This window comes from Pelodiscus sinensis, chromosome 19, assembly GCF_049634645.1.
Source record: "Pelodiscus sinensis isolate JC-2024 chromosome 19, ASM4963464v1, whole genome shotgun sequence".
Classification (NCBI taxonomy): Eukaryota; Metazoa; Chordata; order Testudines; family Trionychidae; genus Pelodiscus; species Pelodiscus sinensis.
Window position 1 is genome coordinate 26,136,795 of NC_134729.1, and position 18,796 is coordinate 26,155,590.

Below are 18,796 nucleotides of genomic sequence, written 5' to 3' on the forward strand. Positions count from 1 at the left end.
GGGTTTCCTGCTGCTGTCCAACCTGATCTGAGCAGGACAGCTCCATCTGATTCAGTCACAGAGCATCCCCAGTGAGAGGTGCAGTGACTCAAGGCTCAGATGTTGCAGCCAACTGAGATCTTGCATCAGAAGGCCTGGGAAGAGCAGTAGAGAAAGCGGGGCTGCCACAGGCATGTTTAGAAAGGACGTGTACCAGTGCTGACTGGGCCATGCTGGTACTATCAATATCATCTCAGCTTGCTCCATCCAGATCTTGAGGCGGACCTGGAGAACAAGTGGTAAGGGCAGAAAGGCATATAGGAGACTAGCTCCCCAATGGAGGAGGAACGTGTCCATACTGGAGCCTGGACTGTGAGCAGAACTGCTGGGATTTCTTGCTGTGTCGTGTGGTGAACAGGTCCATCTGGGGAAAACCTCACCGCTGGAAGACTGATTTGTGGCATCTGGGTGAAGGGAGCATCCGTGGCTGTGAAACAACCTGCTGAGGTGGTGTGTCACAGCTTGTTCTGTATCCTGGGACAGTACAACGCTTGCAGGTGTATCAAATGTTCTACACAAAAGCCCCACAGCCAAAGGGCTTCTTGCCCCTCCCCCCAATTAACTGATTTAAAACATTGCCATTAAAAGTATGCCTTAAAGGCCTGGCATGTTACCTGCACCGCTCTCAGCTCCCTGGCATCGATTTGTAGAACTAACTCTGCTTGAAAAATTCAGCTGTTACGCATTTACACAAATATACAATCATTTTAGCATCCCTAGTGTGCTCCTCATCCCAAGTCTGACACATCTGTCATTAGCGGCAGAGCTGAGGATTAGTGAAGGAAACCCCTGAACATACCTCCTGAGGGTCAAGCCACCATAAGGTCACTATCCTGTCTAAGCTTTCCTGGTCTGGCCAATATACTGATGCTAATTCTGACTGGAGCAGTTGAAGCCTGAGTCTAGCGTGCTACACAACGTAGGTACAGGCTAACATCTGCCTCAGAAGCTTCAGACAGTTCGTTCCCTTGGTGATGGGAAACGGTCTGAAACCTCCCTTCTGGCAGGTATACCCTGGCTTGGATCTAGTTCATATTGCCCATGAACTCTATCCTCAAGAGGAGACCTAGGTTCTTAAAGTTGGCTCTGATAAATCTGACCTGAACTTCCACTTGGGTCCTGGAGGAGCCCTTGATCAGCCAGTCACTGAGGTACAGAAATACCTGACCCTGGTGCTTGGGCAAAAATCCGACGATTGCCATGAACTGGATGCAGACTCGAAATGGTGGCACAAAGGCGGAGGCTACAAGAGATGTTGTACATAGCATGTGGCACTTTCGGTTAATGGTAGTTGCAAATGTGCTCCAAAATCACATAATTGAGTACCAATGCTCTAAAATGTTCATTGACATACCTTAGCAAGCTGGGCCCGCAGGTCAGCCACCTCTGCTTCCAAACTACGCTTCTCATTAAGAGCAGTACTGAGTTCTGCTTCACTTCTATGGAACAAGGCTTCAATATCCTTAATGCGACTCTGAGCCACGGCGAAATCTGCATCTCTCTTTTTGTAGCTAAAAATTTTTTAAAAAAAAAAACACACATTATACACACACACACACACTCACTCTTCTCTCTCTTTCATGTCCCCAAATTGATTGCTAGCATTATATCTTTCAAAAGGGTTTGATACACTGAGGTTCCAGAGCCTGAACTGACCTCTAGCAATGACGACCCATTCTGTACCACTAGGTGGCCCCAGACTACCTCTTTGAAGAGATTAAACAAACCACTCTTTAAAAGAGCTGCATGAAAGCAAGAGCTGGAAGCATGGCATGAGAGCGCATGCAGGTTCACGGGGCTTGCTTCCCTTCAGGCTAGTGTGCTCTCTGATCTGAATAGCCCAGGCAACAGCTGCCTGGGGCAGCGGGGACCAGGCTGGCCAGCCTGCCAATCCCCAGGGCTGGCCACGGAGCTGGGGGACACTGGGGACAGTGGCCAGCAACAGCCAGCTCTCCATCCCCCAGCAAGCCACTCTGCTCCTGATTTGGCTGGCCCCTTCTGGTCACTCAACAGTGTGGCTGTCACTAACAGACCCCTCACTTTCCATCGGTTTAGAAACAATCGAATTCCAGGCACATCTCATCCTAGCACAACCAAACCCTGATCTTGCTTAAGTTATAAAAGGAAGCTGAATACCAAATTTGGTGGTCCTTAGGTGGTCCTCCCGCTAAGGAGATCTTGAACAGACTCTCAAATATAGACTAGATAAGGTTAATTCCCTGGATGCACTGCTATAACTACCACTAGGAGCATCTGAAAATAAATACATCAAATACAGAAACCATCAGTAGAGAAAATACTGGTGTAAGGCACACATATGCACTCTCCAAAGCTTTCTTTTTTCAATCTATATTTTAAAGATGCTTCTGTTGATCATTCCAAACTCCTTCACCAATGCAGAAAAATAGTACAGAAAATCTGCCTGACTGTCATGTAGACTTCATGGTTAAGTACTTATCCAATGTCCAAGTGTTCATAATGAGACACTGAAGTTAGCAGCCTATCTTGGGAAATCAACACTGGCTTAATTGCCCAATGTTTCTGGAAGTAGCAGCGTAATTCCTTTACCTGGGACTGGATTTCTGTAGTACTTTCCCAGAAGCAAACAACAGAATTAATTAGATGTCACATTCCCAACATGGTAGCAACCTTACAGGCATAGTAGAATGGCCTGACAATGAGTTATAAAGCCCTCTTTTGCTTCTGAAAGTAGGTGGACAGTGTTGTCTCAGGCTCGGTTGATTTTCCTACTCGTTTCTTCTGTATAGTTCACCTAGCTTCTTCATTTTTAATAGGCAGCCCTACATCCTGGGACTCTGGCTGAAGATTCCCTCAGTTGAATTTTTCATCATTGAACAATCTCTGAAGAAACAATCTGCCTACACAATTTCTGTGGGGGAAGGAGATTTTTTTTTAAAGTGTTGGATTTAGGATACTAGCCTCTATTCACATAAAAGTTTATATGCTGTTTGCAAATGTTGATTAATTTTGAGGGGGAGAAGAGAGGGCAGGCACATAAAGCCTTCATCAGGAGCCACAGTTTTCTGGCTTATTACATCCTTCAGAGAAAGATTCACATACAACTGCTGAAGATAAAATAAAATGAAAGCAACACGAGCTAAACTTTCATTAAGAATTATCTGGAAAATTAGTGAAATTCCTATAGGCCTCTGAGTAAGAAGTTAAATGTAAAGGACGAAACTTACTAGCTTCCTTTGCTTAGACATGCACTTTGCTAGAAAAATTATGCCACTTCCTCTAAGTCTCTGGTATCCCATGCATTTCCTGAATGCTTTATTTCATTTTGGGGAAAATTATACCGGAAATTAAACTAGATGATCATCATCATCATCCCTTTGGGCCTTGAAATCTATGAATCTGATGGAGGCACAGGCTAATGGTGTTTTACTTTGAAATAATGTGTGTTCTTAACTCAAGTTACACAGGATTTTAACTCATTAGCCAAGACAAGCAATCTGTAGCCTTCACATTTCAACCAGAAAGGACATTGTCTCAACGACTTGATTACCTGCATCCTGCTTCAAAGACCTTTTAAGACTTCACTTCAAAGAGAATCCTGTCATTCATGCTTAAATTTGACACTTTACACGCAAATTTGAATAAAGACGCTAATGATCTTACCCATTACAAAGATAGCTTCCCCAATTATCACTTCTAATACCATTAGCTCACAGACATTTACCTCCCCCCCCTTCCCTCCCTCCGCCTTCTGTTCTGAAATTTGATTTGTCCTTTTCATATGTGTTCATTGTTTTAAATTGTATCCCTTGGTATATATGGTGGTGACAATTTTCTTCCACTATTTGATCTGAGGAAGTGGGTCTGGCCCACGAAAGCTCATCACCTATTAAACCATCTTGTTAGTCTTTAAAGTGCTACACAGTCCTGTTTTTTGCTTCTACAAGAAAAGCCTTCTAAAGTTATTTTATCACCATTAGTTTGCATCCTGTATCGTTCATTTACAAATTTTATACGTGTAACATGGACAAAATATAAAATCAGAATACAAGCTTTCTTCAGCATAACACAGGAACTAATTAATGAGCTCAGATCAAGACTGTCAAGTTTCATCCCAATGTATGTCATCTTTTTAGAGAAATTATAAAAATGTGGATGATTATACAATTGCCACATGTATAAATTAGCATTCCCACAACAACAACACATGCAGAGGAATCAAATTTTAGCAACTGTTTAACACCAGTAGTTTTGAACTAGCAGCAGATTTTCAGATCAGAGTTATTTACCCATATCTTTTGGCATCAACAATGATCCAGTCAGTGCAAGGTGAACTGCAAACTATTTCAAATATTTCATATAATTGCACAGAAGTTAAAACAAAAGTATGCTAAAAATTTGGCATTTACTCACAATATGCAGTTTAAAATCACCCATTGAAAACCATTTGGTATGTGTGTGCTTGCCCATATTTACTAAAAGTACATACCAATTGGAAGAGAAAGATTACTGAAATTGATTTCCTGTAAGTGCTTTCTCTACAGTAGCTCCCTAGTGGTAGCCATGTTAGTTTGTAACTAACAAAACATAACAGTAATAGACCTGTAGCACTTTAGAGACTGACTAAAAATATACAGATAGTATCATGAAAGTGAAAGTGCACATCCGGACGCGTTAGTTCGAACCAAACCCCTTGGTTCGAACTAATGTTACACTTTTAATCGGAGTAACACGCCGGTGAGATCTTGCTAATGAAGCGTGGGATATTTAAATCCCCGCTTCAGTGACTATTTCGAATGCCTACATTTGCATCCCTAGTTCAAACTAGGGTGCAAGTGTAGACATACCCTAGGAGTAATTTAACATGCTCAATATTGATCATATAGCATTCTTTGGTCAAGGACTATGGATGGAAGAGAAGTACTGTTTAGAAAGGAATGCACTGTTGATGCCCTGTCATTTGGATAAGATTAAGATCAGGTCATTTCTGCTTGCCTGTTTTAATGACCGCAGAGAAGGATTGTCTAAAAAAAGAGACAACTCAGTCATCCTTAATTTATCTCCTATTGTTTACAAGCTGCAAGATGAGAAGAAACAAAAACAAGTCATTCAGGAAAACTTAAAATATGGAACAAAATGAATTCTGACTGTTCAAGTTTGCAGAAACTAAACATCCAGCAATGCAAAGATGTTTTCTTCATAGAAAGCTTCTTTCCAAAACTTGCACCCTACACAAACAGATCATTCAGAAGCAGAAAGATTGCCATTAGCATGTTTGCATCCTGCAGCAAAGTTAAATACACTAATACTAACTGTAACATTGAAAGAGACAATTACTTGTACAAGTTTAATCAGTAAGTGATCTTTTAGTGGAAGACACTACTTTTTAAATTTAACTCTATACTGAAGTGCCAGAAAGATGTGTACTAGCCCAATGGGTCTCAACCAGGGTTCCCTGTAAACTGGTGCTTGTGCGTCAGTTCAGGAGACATTCAAATACTGCCCAGCTGCTTAGAACAGCCACAGCTAGGTTTTGTGTTTCTATCGGTGGTGCATGTTAGCACATGCCTTGGTGCACACAGAATTTATTCTGCACATAGATTAAAAAAGAGGGAAGATTGGTCTCAACACAGATACAATATGGAAATCTGAGTCAACAGCAAATCTTGGACTCTGCCAGGGTTCATAAAGGCTGGAATCCTCCTGCACTCCAATTTAAATGCAGAAATGCCCCATGCATTGACTGTACTGGAATATGCAGGTGAACGGGGACACGCCACTTTCCCTCAGAGTGTTTTCCTGATAGTAAAATGGTAAGCTTTACCTAGCTTTTGGATACACCTAGAGACATACAAAGAATGCCAAGTGTCATCACTAGACAAGGAGTCACAGGGAGCCATGAGCATCATTAAGTAGTGAAAAATTCAAGAGACCAAACGTTAGTGGATAACTAAACACAAACTTGAGTTGGGTGTTAAAACTTAGCAGTCAGAACTGTTCCTGTACAAAGTGTTCACGTAATAGAAAGATTCATTTTTATTCAAATATTCTTTGGTGCTGACTCACTCATCACCTTAATCAAAAAGCTTCACTCTTTTGAGACTCAGTTTGCTTACCAGTAAAATGGCGCACAGAACTTTGAAGAGCTTTATTGTTCAGAATGTGATTTGAGAGCCTCTGAAAAGCACCTAGTTCCAAATATTAAACACAAAACTGATCCAACTCAATTCTAAGTTCAAATTAACAAAAATTACCACATTTGCATCAGTTTAAAAGGAACCAGGCTTAAGTTTTCAAGAGTAATAATATTGTGTTTGCAACTTGAAACTGCAAAGGGTTTTTGATTCTCAAGGATCAGGTAGGCAGCACCTGAGAACATCAGGCCCCCTTGTTAGTGGTCTCGAGCTGAGAACCGCACATTTAAAGTCAGTTAGCATTAGGGATGTTAAATACAGGCAGTCCCCGAGTTACACGGATCCGACTTATGTCGGATCCGCAGTTACAAACGGGGCTTTTCTTGCCCCGGAGGACGGGAGCGGCGGGACGCCCAGGTGAGCCGCAGTCCCGCCGCCCGCATTCTCCGGGGCGAGAAAAGCTGCTCCCCGTCTCCCTGGTCTGCTGATCAGACCAGGGAGACGGGGAGCAAAGCCTCGGAGGCCACCCGCACTGGGCTATCCCGCTGTGGGCGTCCTCCGAGGCTTTGCTCCCTGTCTCCCTGGTCTGACCAGCAGACCAGGGAGACGGGGAGCAAAGCCGCGGAGGATGCCTGCAGCGGGACAGCTGCAGTGCGTCTGGGCTGTCCCGCTGTGGGCGTCCTCCGCGGCTTTGCTCTGCGTCTCCCTGGTCTGCTGGGAGGGGTGGGGGGCGCAGCTAGTGCCCCCTCCCCCCCAGCAGACCAGGCTTTTCTGCCCACGACGCCTGGGGTAGAGCAGCTGGGGCGCTGCTGCGTTGGTCCCGCAGCGCTGCTCCTCGGCGCTACTGGACCAACCCGGCAGCATCCCAGCTGCTCTGCCCCAGGCATCCCCAAGTCAGCCGCTGCTGAAACTGACCAGCAGCTGACTACAGTAAGCCCGAGGCAGAGTTGCTCTGCCCCCGGCTTCCTGGAATCAGCCGCTGATCAGTTTCAGCAGTGGCTGACTTGGGGACGCCTGGGGTTCTTAAGTTGAATCTGTATGGGTATGTCTACACTACAGCGCTAGTTCGAACTAACTTAGTTCAAATTAGTTAATTCGAACTAAGCTAATTCGAACTAACGCGTCTAGAACTAAAAACTAGTTCGAATTAGTGGACATTGAGTGGACTCTGAACCGGGCTTAAGGATGGCCGGAATCAGTGCCGGCAGGGCATCAGAGGAGGACATAGAGCGTGGAGCTGCTGTCTCAGGCTAGCCGAGGGCTGCGCTTAAAGGGTCCCGACCCCCACCCCGGACAGACAGTTCTAAGGGGTGCCCCGCTTGCAAAGAAGTTCTGGCTTGGAGTGCCCGGAGTACCCACACTGGGCACATCACACCACTCGGCCATCAGCCCGGCTGCACTTGCCGCAGGCTGCCATCTGGAGAGAGGGGGCAATCGGGGGGCTGCAGGAGAGCTTCCACCCCCAGAAGCCTGCAGAGCCAGCCCAGTCCTCCCCATCGGGGGCTCGTACCCCATTCCTCCCTCACCTCCTTCCACTTACCCTTTCCTAGCCCCCCTTCTTATTGATGTACAAAATAAAGATAACGTTTCTTCCAACATTGACTCTGTCTTTATTGAACAAAACTGGAGGAGACTGGGAAAAGGAGGTGGGAGAGGGGAAGAGAGAGGCTGGGAGAGGGGAGGGCAACTAACATGATCAGGGGTTGGGACCAAGTCCCAGATGAAGAGAGGCTACAGACACAGGGACTGTTCAGCTTAGAAAAGAGGAGACGGAGGGGGGACAGGATAGAGGTCTCTAAAAGCAGGGGTTGGGTGGAGAGGGTGCATTCAGAAAAGTTCTTCATGAGTTCCCCTAAAGAAGGACTAGAGGACACCAAAGGAAAGGAATGGGTAGCAGGCTTCAAACTAGTAACAGAAAGTTGTTCTTCACAAAGCAAATAGTTAACCTGTGGAACGCCTTGCTGCAGGAGGCTGTGAAGGCTACAACTAGAACAGAGTTTAAAGGGAAGTGAGATCAAGTCATGGAGGTTGGGTCCATGGAGTAGTCTTAGCCAGGGGGTAGGAGTGGTGTCCCTGCCCAAAGTTTGTGGAAGGCTGGAGAGGGATGGCACGAGACAAATGGCTTGCTCACTGTCTTCGGTCCATCCCCTCCAGGGACCCTAGTGTTGGCCGCTGTCGGCAGACAGGCTACTGGGCTAGATGGACATTTGGTCTGACCCAGGGCGGCCATTGTAAGCTCAGGGCTCAGGGTCGGGGGTCTCAGTGGACCCCCTTGATTTTCATGCACACCTGCTCCTGGGTGGCCAGGCTGGCAGCTCTCCTGCCCTAGACGGCCACTTTCCTGTGCCTAGTGCAGAGATCGTGGACGAGGTCCACGATGTCCGCACTAGCCCAGGAAGGTGCCCGCCTCTTGCGGTCCAGGGCAAGCTCCCGGGAGCCGCCAGCCTGGTCCCGGGAAGAGGGGGTGGGCTGGGGGACATCGGGTGGGTGGCTCTGTGCCGTGCCAGGTGCAGGGTCTGCCGGCTGGGTGCTGGCAGGCTTGCACCTGGCACGGGCACCATAGCCAGCCCGTGCCCCTTTAAGGGGTCTGGGGCCGGGAGGGGGGCAATAGATTTTCCCTGGTGTTGGCCAGAGTGGCCACCAGGGAAACCTGGGGAGGGCTAGCCTCCCACTAGTTCGAATTAAGGGGCTACACACCCCTTAATTCGAACTAGTAAGTTCGAACTAGGCTTAATCCTCGTAAAATGAGGTTTTCCTAGTTTGAACTAAGCGCTCCGCTAGTTCGATTCAAATTCGAACTAGCAGAGCGCTAGTGTAGCGGCTATGAATGTACGTTAGTTCAAACTAACATTGTAGTGTAGACATACCCTATGTAAGTCAGAACTGGCATCCAGATTCAGCCGCTGTTGAAACTGATCAGTTTCAGCAGCGGCTGAATCTGGACGCCAGTTCCGACTTACATACAGATTCAACTGAAGAACAAACCTACAGTCCCTATCTTGTACATAACCCAGGGACTGCCTGTATCAGTCAACTGAATAGTAAGAATGTAAGAACAGAAGAACGGCCATACTGGGTTAGACCAAAGATCCATCCAGCCCAGTATCCTGTCTGCTAACAGTGGCCAATGCCAGGTGCCCCAGAGGGAGTGAACTGAACAGGTAATGATTAAGCAATCTCTCTCCTGCCATCCATCTCCACCCTGACAAACAGAGGGTAGGGACACCATTCCTTACCCAGACTGGCTAATAGCTATTTATGGATTTAACCTCCATGAATTTATCTAGATCTCTTTTAAACCCTGTTATAGTCCTGGCCTTCACAACCTCCTCAGGCAAGGACTTCCCACAGACTGACTATGCGCTGTGTGAAGAAGAACTTCATTTCATTTGTTTTAAACCTGCTGCCCATTAGTTTCATTTGGTGGCCCCTAGTTCTCATATTATGGGAACAAGTAAATAACTTTTTCTTATTCACCTTCTCCACACCACTCATGATTTTATAGACCGCTATCGTATCCCCCCTTAGTCTTCTCTTTTCCAAAATGAAAAATCCCAGTCTCTTTAATCTCTCCTTATATGGGACCCGTTCCAAACCCCTATCATTTTAGTTGCCCTTCTCTGAACCTTTTCTAATGCCACTATATCTTTTTTGAGATGAGGAGACCACATCTGCACGCGGTATTCAAGATGTGGGTATACCATGGATTTATATAAGGGCAATAAGATACTCTCCGTCTTATTTTCTATCTCTTTTTTAATGATTCCTAACATCCTGTTTGCTTTTTTGACTGCCGCTGCACATTGCGTGGACGTCTTCAGAGAACTATCCACAATGACTCCAAGATCTCTTTCCTGATTAGTTGTAGCTAAATTAGCCCCCATCATATTATATGTATAGTTGGGGTTATTTTTCCCAATGTGCATTTATCCACATTATATTTCATTTGCCATTTTGTTGCCCAGTCACTTAGTTTTGAGAGATCTTTTTGAAGTTCTTCACAGCCTGCTTTGGTCTTAACTACCTTGAGCAGTTTAGTGTCGTCTGCAAACTTTGCCACCTCACTGTTCACCCCTTTCTCCAGATCATTTATGGAAACGTTGAATAGGATTGGTCCTAGGACTGACCCTTGGGGAACACCACCAGTTACCCCTCTCCATTCTGAAAATGTACCATTTATTCCTACCCTGTGTTTCCTGTCTTTTAACCAGTTCTCAGTTCATGAAAGGATCTTCCCTCTTATCCCATGATAACTTAATTTACGTAAGAGTCTGTGGTGAGAGACCTTGTCAAAGGCTTTCTGGAAATCTGAATACAAACAGTGAACCTGGTAAGTCTTGTTACTACTGCTCTGCTGCTGTTTGGAGTAGGAGCAGAACTTAGATTCCACAGAAGCAGTATAGTGGATTCAGACCACCCTCCCCCTCCTCCAGTATCTCAATAGGCAAGGTCTAGTTTTTCCAAGTCCTGGGTATATTATACCAAATCCAGGTCCATACACACTGTCCTATTAAATTTAAACATATCCAGACACAGGCAAAACCCAATTACTCACCTTTGATGTTTATTCCAATTTACATTTGAGCGCATCTCAAGCATACAGTTGCTAGAAATTTTTCCCTTGGTGGTATCCATTGGGTCAATTCTAGCCCCCTCTGGTATCGTACACTCACAGAACCAGCATGCAGCCCTGCCAACCTTACCCTCCTTCAGTTTCTTATTCACCATCTCCTAGGAGGGCAGAGGGTGGGTTTTGGAATGGACATGTGCAACATATCAAGAACAGTTACAGAAAAGTTACTAAATTCTTCAAGTGCTTGCATATGATCATTCCAGTGTACTTGACTCACAACTAGCTGCCACAGAGGTGGGTTCAAAAAAATCAAGGACAGGCTGACTTAGGAATGTTACATTTAGGTCATTTTAGTAATGAGCAGTCGATAGAATTTTTTTATCCACTACTCGATAGGGGAAGGCAAAGCCGCTCAAACCCGGCTCGTGCCGGAACCTAACCCCACTGCAGCACTGCAATTTAAAAGGCACCTGCCCCCAGCTCCTACTGCGTTTTCAACTGCAGAGCTGGAGTGGAGTTTGGTCCCTGCGCAAGCCAGGACTGAGGGGGGCTGCCTGCCCAGCTGGTAGCATCCCCTGTCCACGGGGGGTCCCAGCGGGAAGTTGGGATCCCCAAGGCCGGGGCTGCTGCTGGAGCAGTCTCCCCTCCTCCATCCCAGTTATATTTGAAGACAGTACTGGGGGGAACTGGCTTTTAAACCAGCTCCCCCCAGCACTAGCTCTTCACCTTGCTGCCTCTGATAGAGGAGTAGGGGAATGCAAGTAGTCCACTCTACTAGCTGATAAGCTTAAGCTTACTGGGTAGTTGATTCATCAACTACTCTCTTACCTCCCTAGGTTGACTGTAATACAGCCCAGCCCAGCCAAAACTGATGTAGCCTATGGCCTGCTGTGTAATGGCGTATCACATGGTGAATGTATGAATCAATGACCAGGCTGTCACCCTGCAGATCTCCTGTATTGGAACCTGTGCAAAAAAGCTGTGGAAGAAGCTTGAGGAATTGCCATCAACTAGTCAATAAAATTCTCAATGCTCAAATATGAAAACCTTTCAGCTATTGCTAGAAACAGCTGAGTGGATCTGTAGAATGGTTTGGTATTCTGTACGTAGAAGACCAGGGCACACCAGACATCTGATCAGAGGTTTGGTTCCTCCCCATTCATGCAGTTTAGGGTAGAACACTGGCAGAAAAATTGCATGTCTGCAATACAACCGATACAACTTTTGGGAAGAATGACAAATGGCACAGCTGGGCCTTGTCCCTCAAAAAGACCACATATGGGGATTCTGAAGTGAGAGCTTGGATCATCGGAAATCCTTCAGGCCAAGGTATGGTCACCAGGAAGGCTACCTTGCAAGAGAGGTGTAACAGCAGGCAAATTTCCAGTGGTCCAATGTGGCCTGGGCTCAGCCCCACTTGATCTTCATCAGAACCTTGTGGATCAGCGAGACAGGTAGAAAAACATACTGCCTGTATTTAACATCCCTAATGCTAACTGACTTTAAATGTGGGGTTCTCAGCTCGAGACCACTAACAAGGGGGCCTGATGTTCTCAAGTGCTGCCTACCTGATCCTTGAGAATCAAAAACCCTTTGCAGTTTCAAGTTGCAAACACAATATTATTAGTTACTCTTGAAAACTTAAGCCTGGTTCCTTATAAACTGATGCAAATGTGGTAATTTTTGTTAATTTGAACTTAGAATTGAGTTGGATCAGTTTTGTGAAAATTTTCCAACAACAAGTACTTGAGGCACACACATCCCTGTACTGAAATGGTTACGTGCAAGCACTCAAGAAGGTGGTCAAATTTTAATGCCATGAGATGCAATTACAGTTATCTGGTCAGAATTCTGGCTAAAAGCAGGTCAGAGAATTTCACCAAGTGATTCCCGCATCATGCCCATAACTAGAGATGTGAACGACTAGTCGACAGGCTAGTCAACCACTCGCTTCCCCCACCCTTGTTGCCTCCATCAGAAAGAGGCAGCGGGGGGAGGGGAAGGGTACTTCAAAGCAGCAGCACCTCGTGGAACCTGGGGTCAGTGGGGGAGTCCACAGCTGACCCCGGGCTCCATGTGGCACTGCCCCTTTGAAATACCATGGGGACTGCTCCCCACAGAGCTTTTGCTACCCTTCAGAGGTGGACGCACCCTTATGGACTAATCGAATAGTCATGCAAAGTGCATCAACTATAATTAGCCAAATAATCAAAATGTTACATCCCTATTCATAACCTCTTGTTGAGCTACATATAGCTCATTTAGAAAGATATCCATCAATCCCAATCCATAATATGCTAAATGGGAATAAAAATATCATTGAAGTTTAGTTTCCTTACTTCTTATTGACTTCATCAATTTCTGCTCTCAGCTTTCCTATTTCAATCTGTAGTTTGGCCCTCTCCCTGGCTGTCTCATCCAGAACTCTTCGGGTGTCAGCCAGCTCAGACTCATAGAGCGTTTTGATTCCACTCACCTAAGACAGGGAAAGAAATAGACACAATGATTGTCCTGAAGACTGAATTTCAAAGAGAGTAAAAATCTCTATTTATGAAAGTCACTAATGGGTTTCTTGATACTTGTTTGAAGACAAGATACAGATACACCATGAACAAAAAGCATGGAACTATTGTTTAGAAGGGATTCATTTAAAGATTTATTTAAAGAACAAAAATAATAAAATGAACACTCTCAGGCTTGCAGCACCCCAAGTCTAAGAACCAAACCGAAGTGGATTAAGCCCAAAGATCAGACAGTATCTATTCCCACATACACTGTTGTTACTTGAGGTACTTATCTCTTCCCCCCCCTACCGATCAAGGCAGCAGCAAAGACCCCTTTACCCCCTGCCAAAAAAAGCAAATACTGTACATTGCCTGTATTGCATCTTAAAAGGTAGGCAGATATGGGATGCCTGTCCCTGCCCCCACATGCAGGACACCCTGAGCCCACGCTGCCAGTCCAAGAACAGCACTGCAGTCTATGCTGCTTTCCTGTAAGCCATGGGTGTTCTCTCTCTCACACTCACACACACTCCCAGCCCAGCCCAGCCCAGCCCAGCAAAGAAGCTGCCTGCAAGTGCTCTGGGCTAGGTTCCAGACGCAGCTAGACAAAGCATGAACTGCTGGAGATGCATTTTGTTCAGTTACAAACTGTTACACTACACCCCATATTCATAGAAATGTTATAATATGAATATGGCAGTCGTCGTCACTGGATTGGTTATGTTTTACTAAACATGAATATCCAATTTGTATGTATGCATCATTTCTAGATCTGAAAACAGGATACTTATCACAGCTGTGGTTTGCATCTGGGAAATGCCCACCGGACAAAATGCAATCAGCCTGGAGGGGCCATTAGGGAAGATAATAGGACTGAAGATGCTAACCTCCCAACTTCCTGAAATGCTGCTTTGACACCAGTGTCAGATAATGATGTCACCTGGTACGGAACGCCAGCTTGAACTGCTGGTGTTTTTCCACTAGGAGGCAGTAGGATCTAACTGGGAAACAAAGGATTCCTGCCGTATTCCCTTAAGGTTGGGGAGTGAAATAATCAAGGCTGGTTTTCTCTTTACAGAATCCCCACTCAAAATGACTGCTGGAAACATCTAACACTGAACTGAGCAAAGGACTGGACCCAGGCTAGAAAAAGATCTCATTTAGGGTGAGAAAATTACTACTTGTAGCCAGTCTCAATAGTGAATTCATATGCATGTTTATTATTAGTCCTTAGAGTCTCTTAAAATCTATCTTTTGTAGATGTTTTGTTTTCTAAAACCCAGATCGTGCAATTCATAATGGGGGAGAAGGGGGCAAAAAGCTCTGAAAGCTGTGCATTATCTTCCTCCATGCTGAGGAAGAAAGCAAATTCCATGAGCTTACAGTTTTCAGTGCCATCCAAGATAACACAATTTTGGGCATGCACCCAGAGGTGGTGTACAACTGAATTCTGGGCAACCCCCCAAGTTAAGTCTTCCCACACAGAGCTGAAGTCAGGGTCTGTGTTCTTTTGCAGCTGGACATGACTCCACCTGTATGTGTGCTGGAAAAGGCTTAAGGGCTGGCGCAGCAAGGACACACTTGAGGGCACTAAGGCTGGTGGAATAGGGGGTTCGGTGGGATCCTTGCACATCAGGTGCCATCCCAGAAAGAGGGGCAATCCATCACACAAATACTGCTGAGTAATTAACCATTCCCAAGATGCCCGTTAACTAAGATTATATTGCATATTCTTTTTTGAGATAGTGATCAGAATCACATGCAATATTCAAGATGTGGGCATTCCATGGATTTATATAGGAGCTAGGGATGTAACAGTTTAACTGGTTAACCAATAAACTAATGCTTATCAGTTCTGGTTATCGGTTAAACTCCCACGGTGCTGGCACTGGCCGGCAAACCACAAGGCAAAAATATACTGGCATTTAACTGTGTAACTGATTACATTTTAATTGGTGGTAGAGATGTAGCCGTGTTAGTCTGGGGTAGCTGAAGCAAAATGCAGGACAATGTAGCACTTTAAAGACTAACAAGATGGTTTATTAGATGATGAGCTTTCGTGGGCCAGACCCACTTCCTCAGATCAAATAATGGAAGAAAACAGTCACAACCATATATACCAAAGGATACAATTTAAAAAAATTTTCATGTGTGTTCATTTTTTTAAATTGTATCCTTTGGTATATATGGTTGTGACTGTTTTCTTCCATTATTTGATCTGAGGAAGTGGGTCTGGCCCACGAAAGCTCATCATCTAATAAACCATCTTGTTAGTCTTTAAAGTGCTACATTGTCCTGCATTTTAATTGGTTACACACATTTTTCCTAACCCTTTTTACATCCTTAATAGTGGCATTATGATATTTTGTCTTATCCATCTCTTTCCTAATGGTTCCTAACATAGGTGCCAACTCCATGGGTGCTCCAGGCCAGCTAATTCAGATCCCCTCATTTTGCATGTGTGTTTTAAGATGTGCATTACTTTACATTTATGAACACTGAATTTTATGTATCAGAGGGGTAGCCGTGTTAGTCTGAATCTGCAAAAGCGACGAGGAGTCCTGTGGCACCTTATAGACTAACTGAAGTGTAGGAGCATAAGCTTTCGTGGGCAAAGACCCACTTCGTCAGATGCATGTAGTGGAAATTTCCAGAGGCAGGAATAAATATGCAGGCCAGGATCAGGCTGGAGATGATGAGGTGATCCAATCAAGGAGGATGAGGCCCACTTCTAGCAGCTGATCTGGAGGTGTGAATTCCAAGAGAATAGAAGCTGCTTTTGTAGTTAGCAAGCCATTCACAGTCTTTGTTTAATCCAGAGTTGATTGTGTCAAACTTAAAGATGAACTGTAGCTCAGCAGTTTCTCTTTGAAGTCTGGTCCTGAAGTTTTTTTGCTGCAGGATGGCTACTTTTAGATCTGCAATTGTGTGTCCAGGAAGATTGAAGTGTTCCCCTACAGGTTTTTGTATGTTGCCATTCCTAATATCAGATTTGTGTCCATTGATTCTTTTACGTAGGGACTGTCCTGTTTGGCCGATGTATATAGCAGTGGGGCATTGTTGGCACATGATGGCATATATTACGTTGGTGGATGTGCAGGAGAATGTACCAGTGACAGTATGGCTGATCTGGTTAGGTCCTGTGATGGTGTTGCTGGTGTATATATGTGGGCAGAGTTGGCACCGAGGTTTGTTGCAAGGATTGGTTCCTGAGTTCGAGTTATTATGGTGCGGTGTGTAGTTGCTGGTGAGAATATGCTTCAGGTTGGCGGGTTGTCTGTGGGCAAGGACATGCATCTGACGAAGTGGGTCTTTGCCCACGAAAGCTTATGCTCCTACACTTCAGTTAGTCTATAAGGTGCCACAGGACTCCTCGTCGCTTTTCCAGTTTTGAGAGATCCCCTTTGTAACTCCAGTCTGCTTTTGACTTAACTATTTTGAGTAGTTTTGTATCATCTTGAAAATTTTTCCACTTCTCTACTTACCCCCTTTTCCATATTCCTCTCTCTCTCCACACTGAAAACTGACCATTTATTCCTACCCTTTGGATCTCATCATTTAACTAGCTGCTGAGCCAGAGGACCTTCTCTCTTATGCTTTGCCATCTTAGTTTCCTCAACAGCCTTTGGTGAGGGACTGTGTCAAAAGCTTTCTAAAAGTCCAAGTACATTATATCCACTGCATCACCTTTGTGATGACCCTCTGAAAAAATTCTCATAGATTAGTGAGGTATGATTTACCTTTGCAAAAAGACATGGTGACTCTTCTCCAATAAAACACGTTAGTCTATGTGTTTGAGATTTCTATATTTGATTATCGTTTCAAACAATTTTTTTGGTACTAAATGTAGGTTTACCAGTATGTCATTGCCAGGATTACCTCTGGCACTTTGTCTTCTGGTACAGAAACTGGATTTAAGTGGTAAGTTAAATACCTCACTTAGTAATTACCCAATTTTATATTTCAGTTCCTTCAGAACGCTTAGACAAATACCATCTGGTCCTACTGACTTATTACTCTATTTATTTACTCCAATATCATCTCTACTGGCACCTCACCCTAGTACAGTTACTCAGATTTTATACCTAAAAAGAATGGCTCGGGTTTGGTAATCGCCCTCATTCTCTGCAGTAAAGATCAATGCAAAAAATTCTTTTAGATTCCCGTGTGTTCCTTTAGTGCTCCTTTACCACATTGATGGTCAAAGGCTCTGCGTTTGACTAATTTTTTCCCCTGTAAATTTAAATCTTCTATTAGCGGCTCTTCAGATTCTCTTTTGGTTTACCTAATTGTACTTTTACACTTGACTTGCCAAAGGTTATACTCCTTTATAGTTTCCTCACATGTTCAGGATTTAACTGGCCACAATACTTGAGTGTTAGGAAGGAATTTTCCCCTGGGTCAGATTGGCAGAGACTGTAGTGGGTTTTCACCATCCTCTGCAGCATAGGTCACTTGCAGGTTTTATCTAATGTAAATGGTGGATTCTCTGCAACTTAAGGCCTTTAAGTCATGATTTGAGGACTTCAATAAACCTGCCCATAGCCAGAGCCTCAAGGTGGAAACTGGGGGGAAGGAGACACTAAAGCCTGCCTCTGAAGCTGGGGAGAGGCTGAATTATGAGGTTGGAACCCCTGAGTACTGCAGGGAGGGACCATTGCTTTGCCAGTGACACCCAGGAGGCTGGCAGGGCTTCAGGAAAGCCTACTGATGGCCACATGGTTAGTCCATTCTGATATTAAAAATCTGAGTCCTCAGTGGGATTCAATAGGAGTCTTTCTGCCTTTTCTTCCTTTACTTTGTATGGAGGTGGCGGCACCAGGGCCGACTTATCCATTAGGCACAGTGCCTAGGGCCCATGATACTTTTAGGGGCCCACAAAAATATTTTAATTTCTTTTAAAATCAGAAGAAAAAATGAACTTTTAGGGTCGAAGAAAATGTTTTAATTTTTTTCTCACGTCAGAAAAAAATGAAACTTCTAGGGCCCATGAAAATCTATTAAATTTTGCCTAAATCAGAAAAAAAATGTTGAAGTATTTAAAGTTATATAAAAAAAATATTAAAAATAATTTTTATGGAGGAAGGGGCCCACGAAGGCAAAAGCGCCTAGGGCCCATGAAAGTCATAATGCGGCCCTGGATGGCACCTTTTGGGTCCTCATGCTTTTCTTTAAATTTGGTATATACATTTAACGTGAGCCTCTACTATGGTAAGAAGATTTCATGAGGCTTACAGGCATAACTTCCATTTAACTAGCTTCTTCATTTTTGTGCAGCTCCCCTTTCTGAAGTTTAATGCTAGTGTGGTGGGCTACTTTGGTAATTTTACTTACACAGAGATTTACATTTAAATATATTATGGTCTCAATTACTTTGTGGGTCAGTTGCTTTCACCCATTGGACCAGGATTCTGTGAACCATTTAGGACTAAATCAAGAATTCTGTCCCTGAAAGGTTCCAGGACTAGTTGCTCTGAAGCTACATCATTAATGGTGTCTGAAAATTTTCTCTCTGCATCCAATCCTGAGAATGGGGAATTTCAGATGAGTTTTCTATTTTTATAGTC

General features: G+C 44.5%; 1 protein-coding gene across 1 annotated transcript in view; it reads right to left on the reverse strand.

Annotated features, from left to right (window-relative positions):
* Nucleotides 1–18,796, reverse strand: part of LMNB2 (lamin B2) — a 51,443-nt gene that overhangs the window by 22,600 nt on the left and 10,047 nt on the right. Inside the window, exons 2-3 of the mRNA XM_075903162.1 lie at nucleotides 13,065–13,201; nucleotides 1,394–1,550 (exon numbers count right to left, since the gene is read on the reverse strand). Of these exons, the coding sequence (XP_075759277.1) occupies nucleotides 1,394–1,550; nucleotides 13,065–13,201 (294 nt within the window). The remainder of the gene's footprint in view (nucleotides 1–1,393; nucleotides 1,551–13,064; nucleotides 13,202–18,796) is intronic.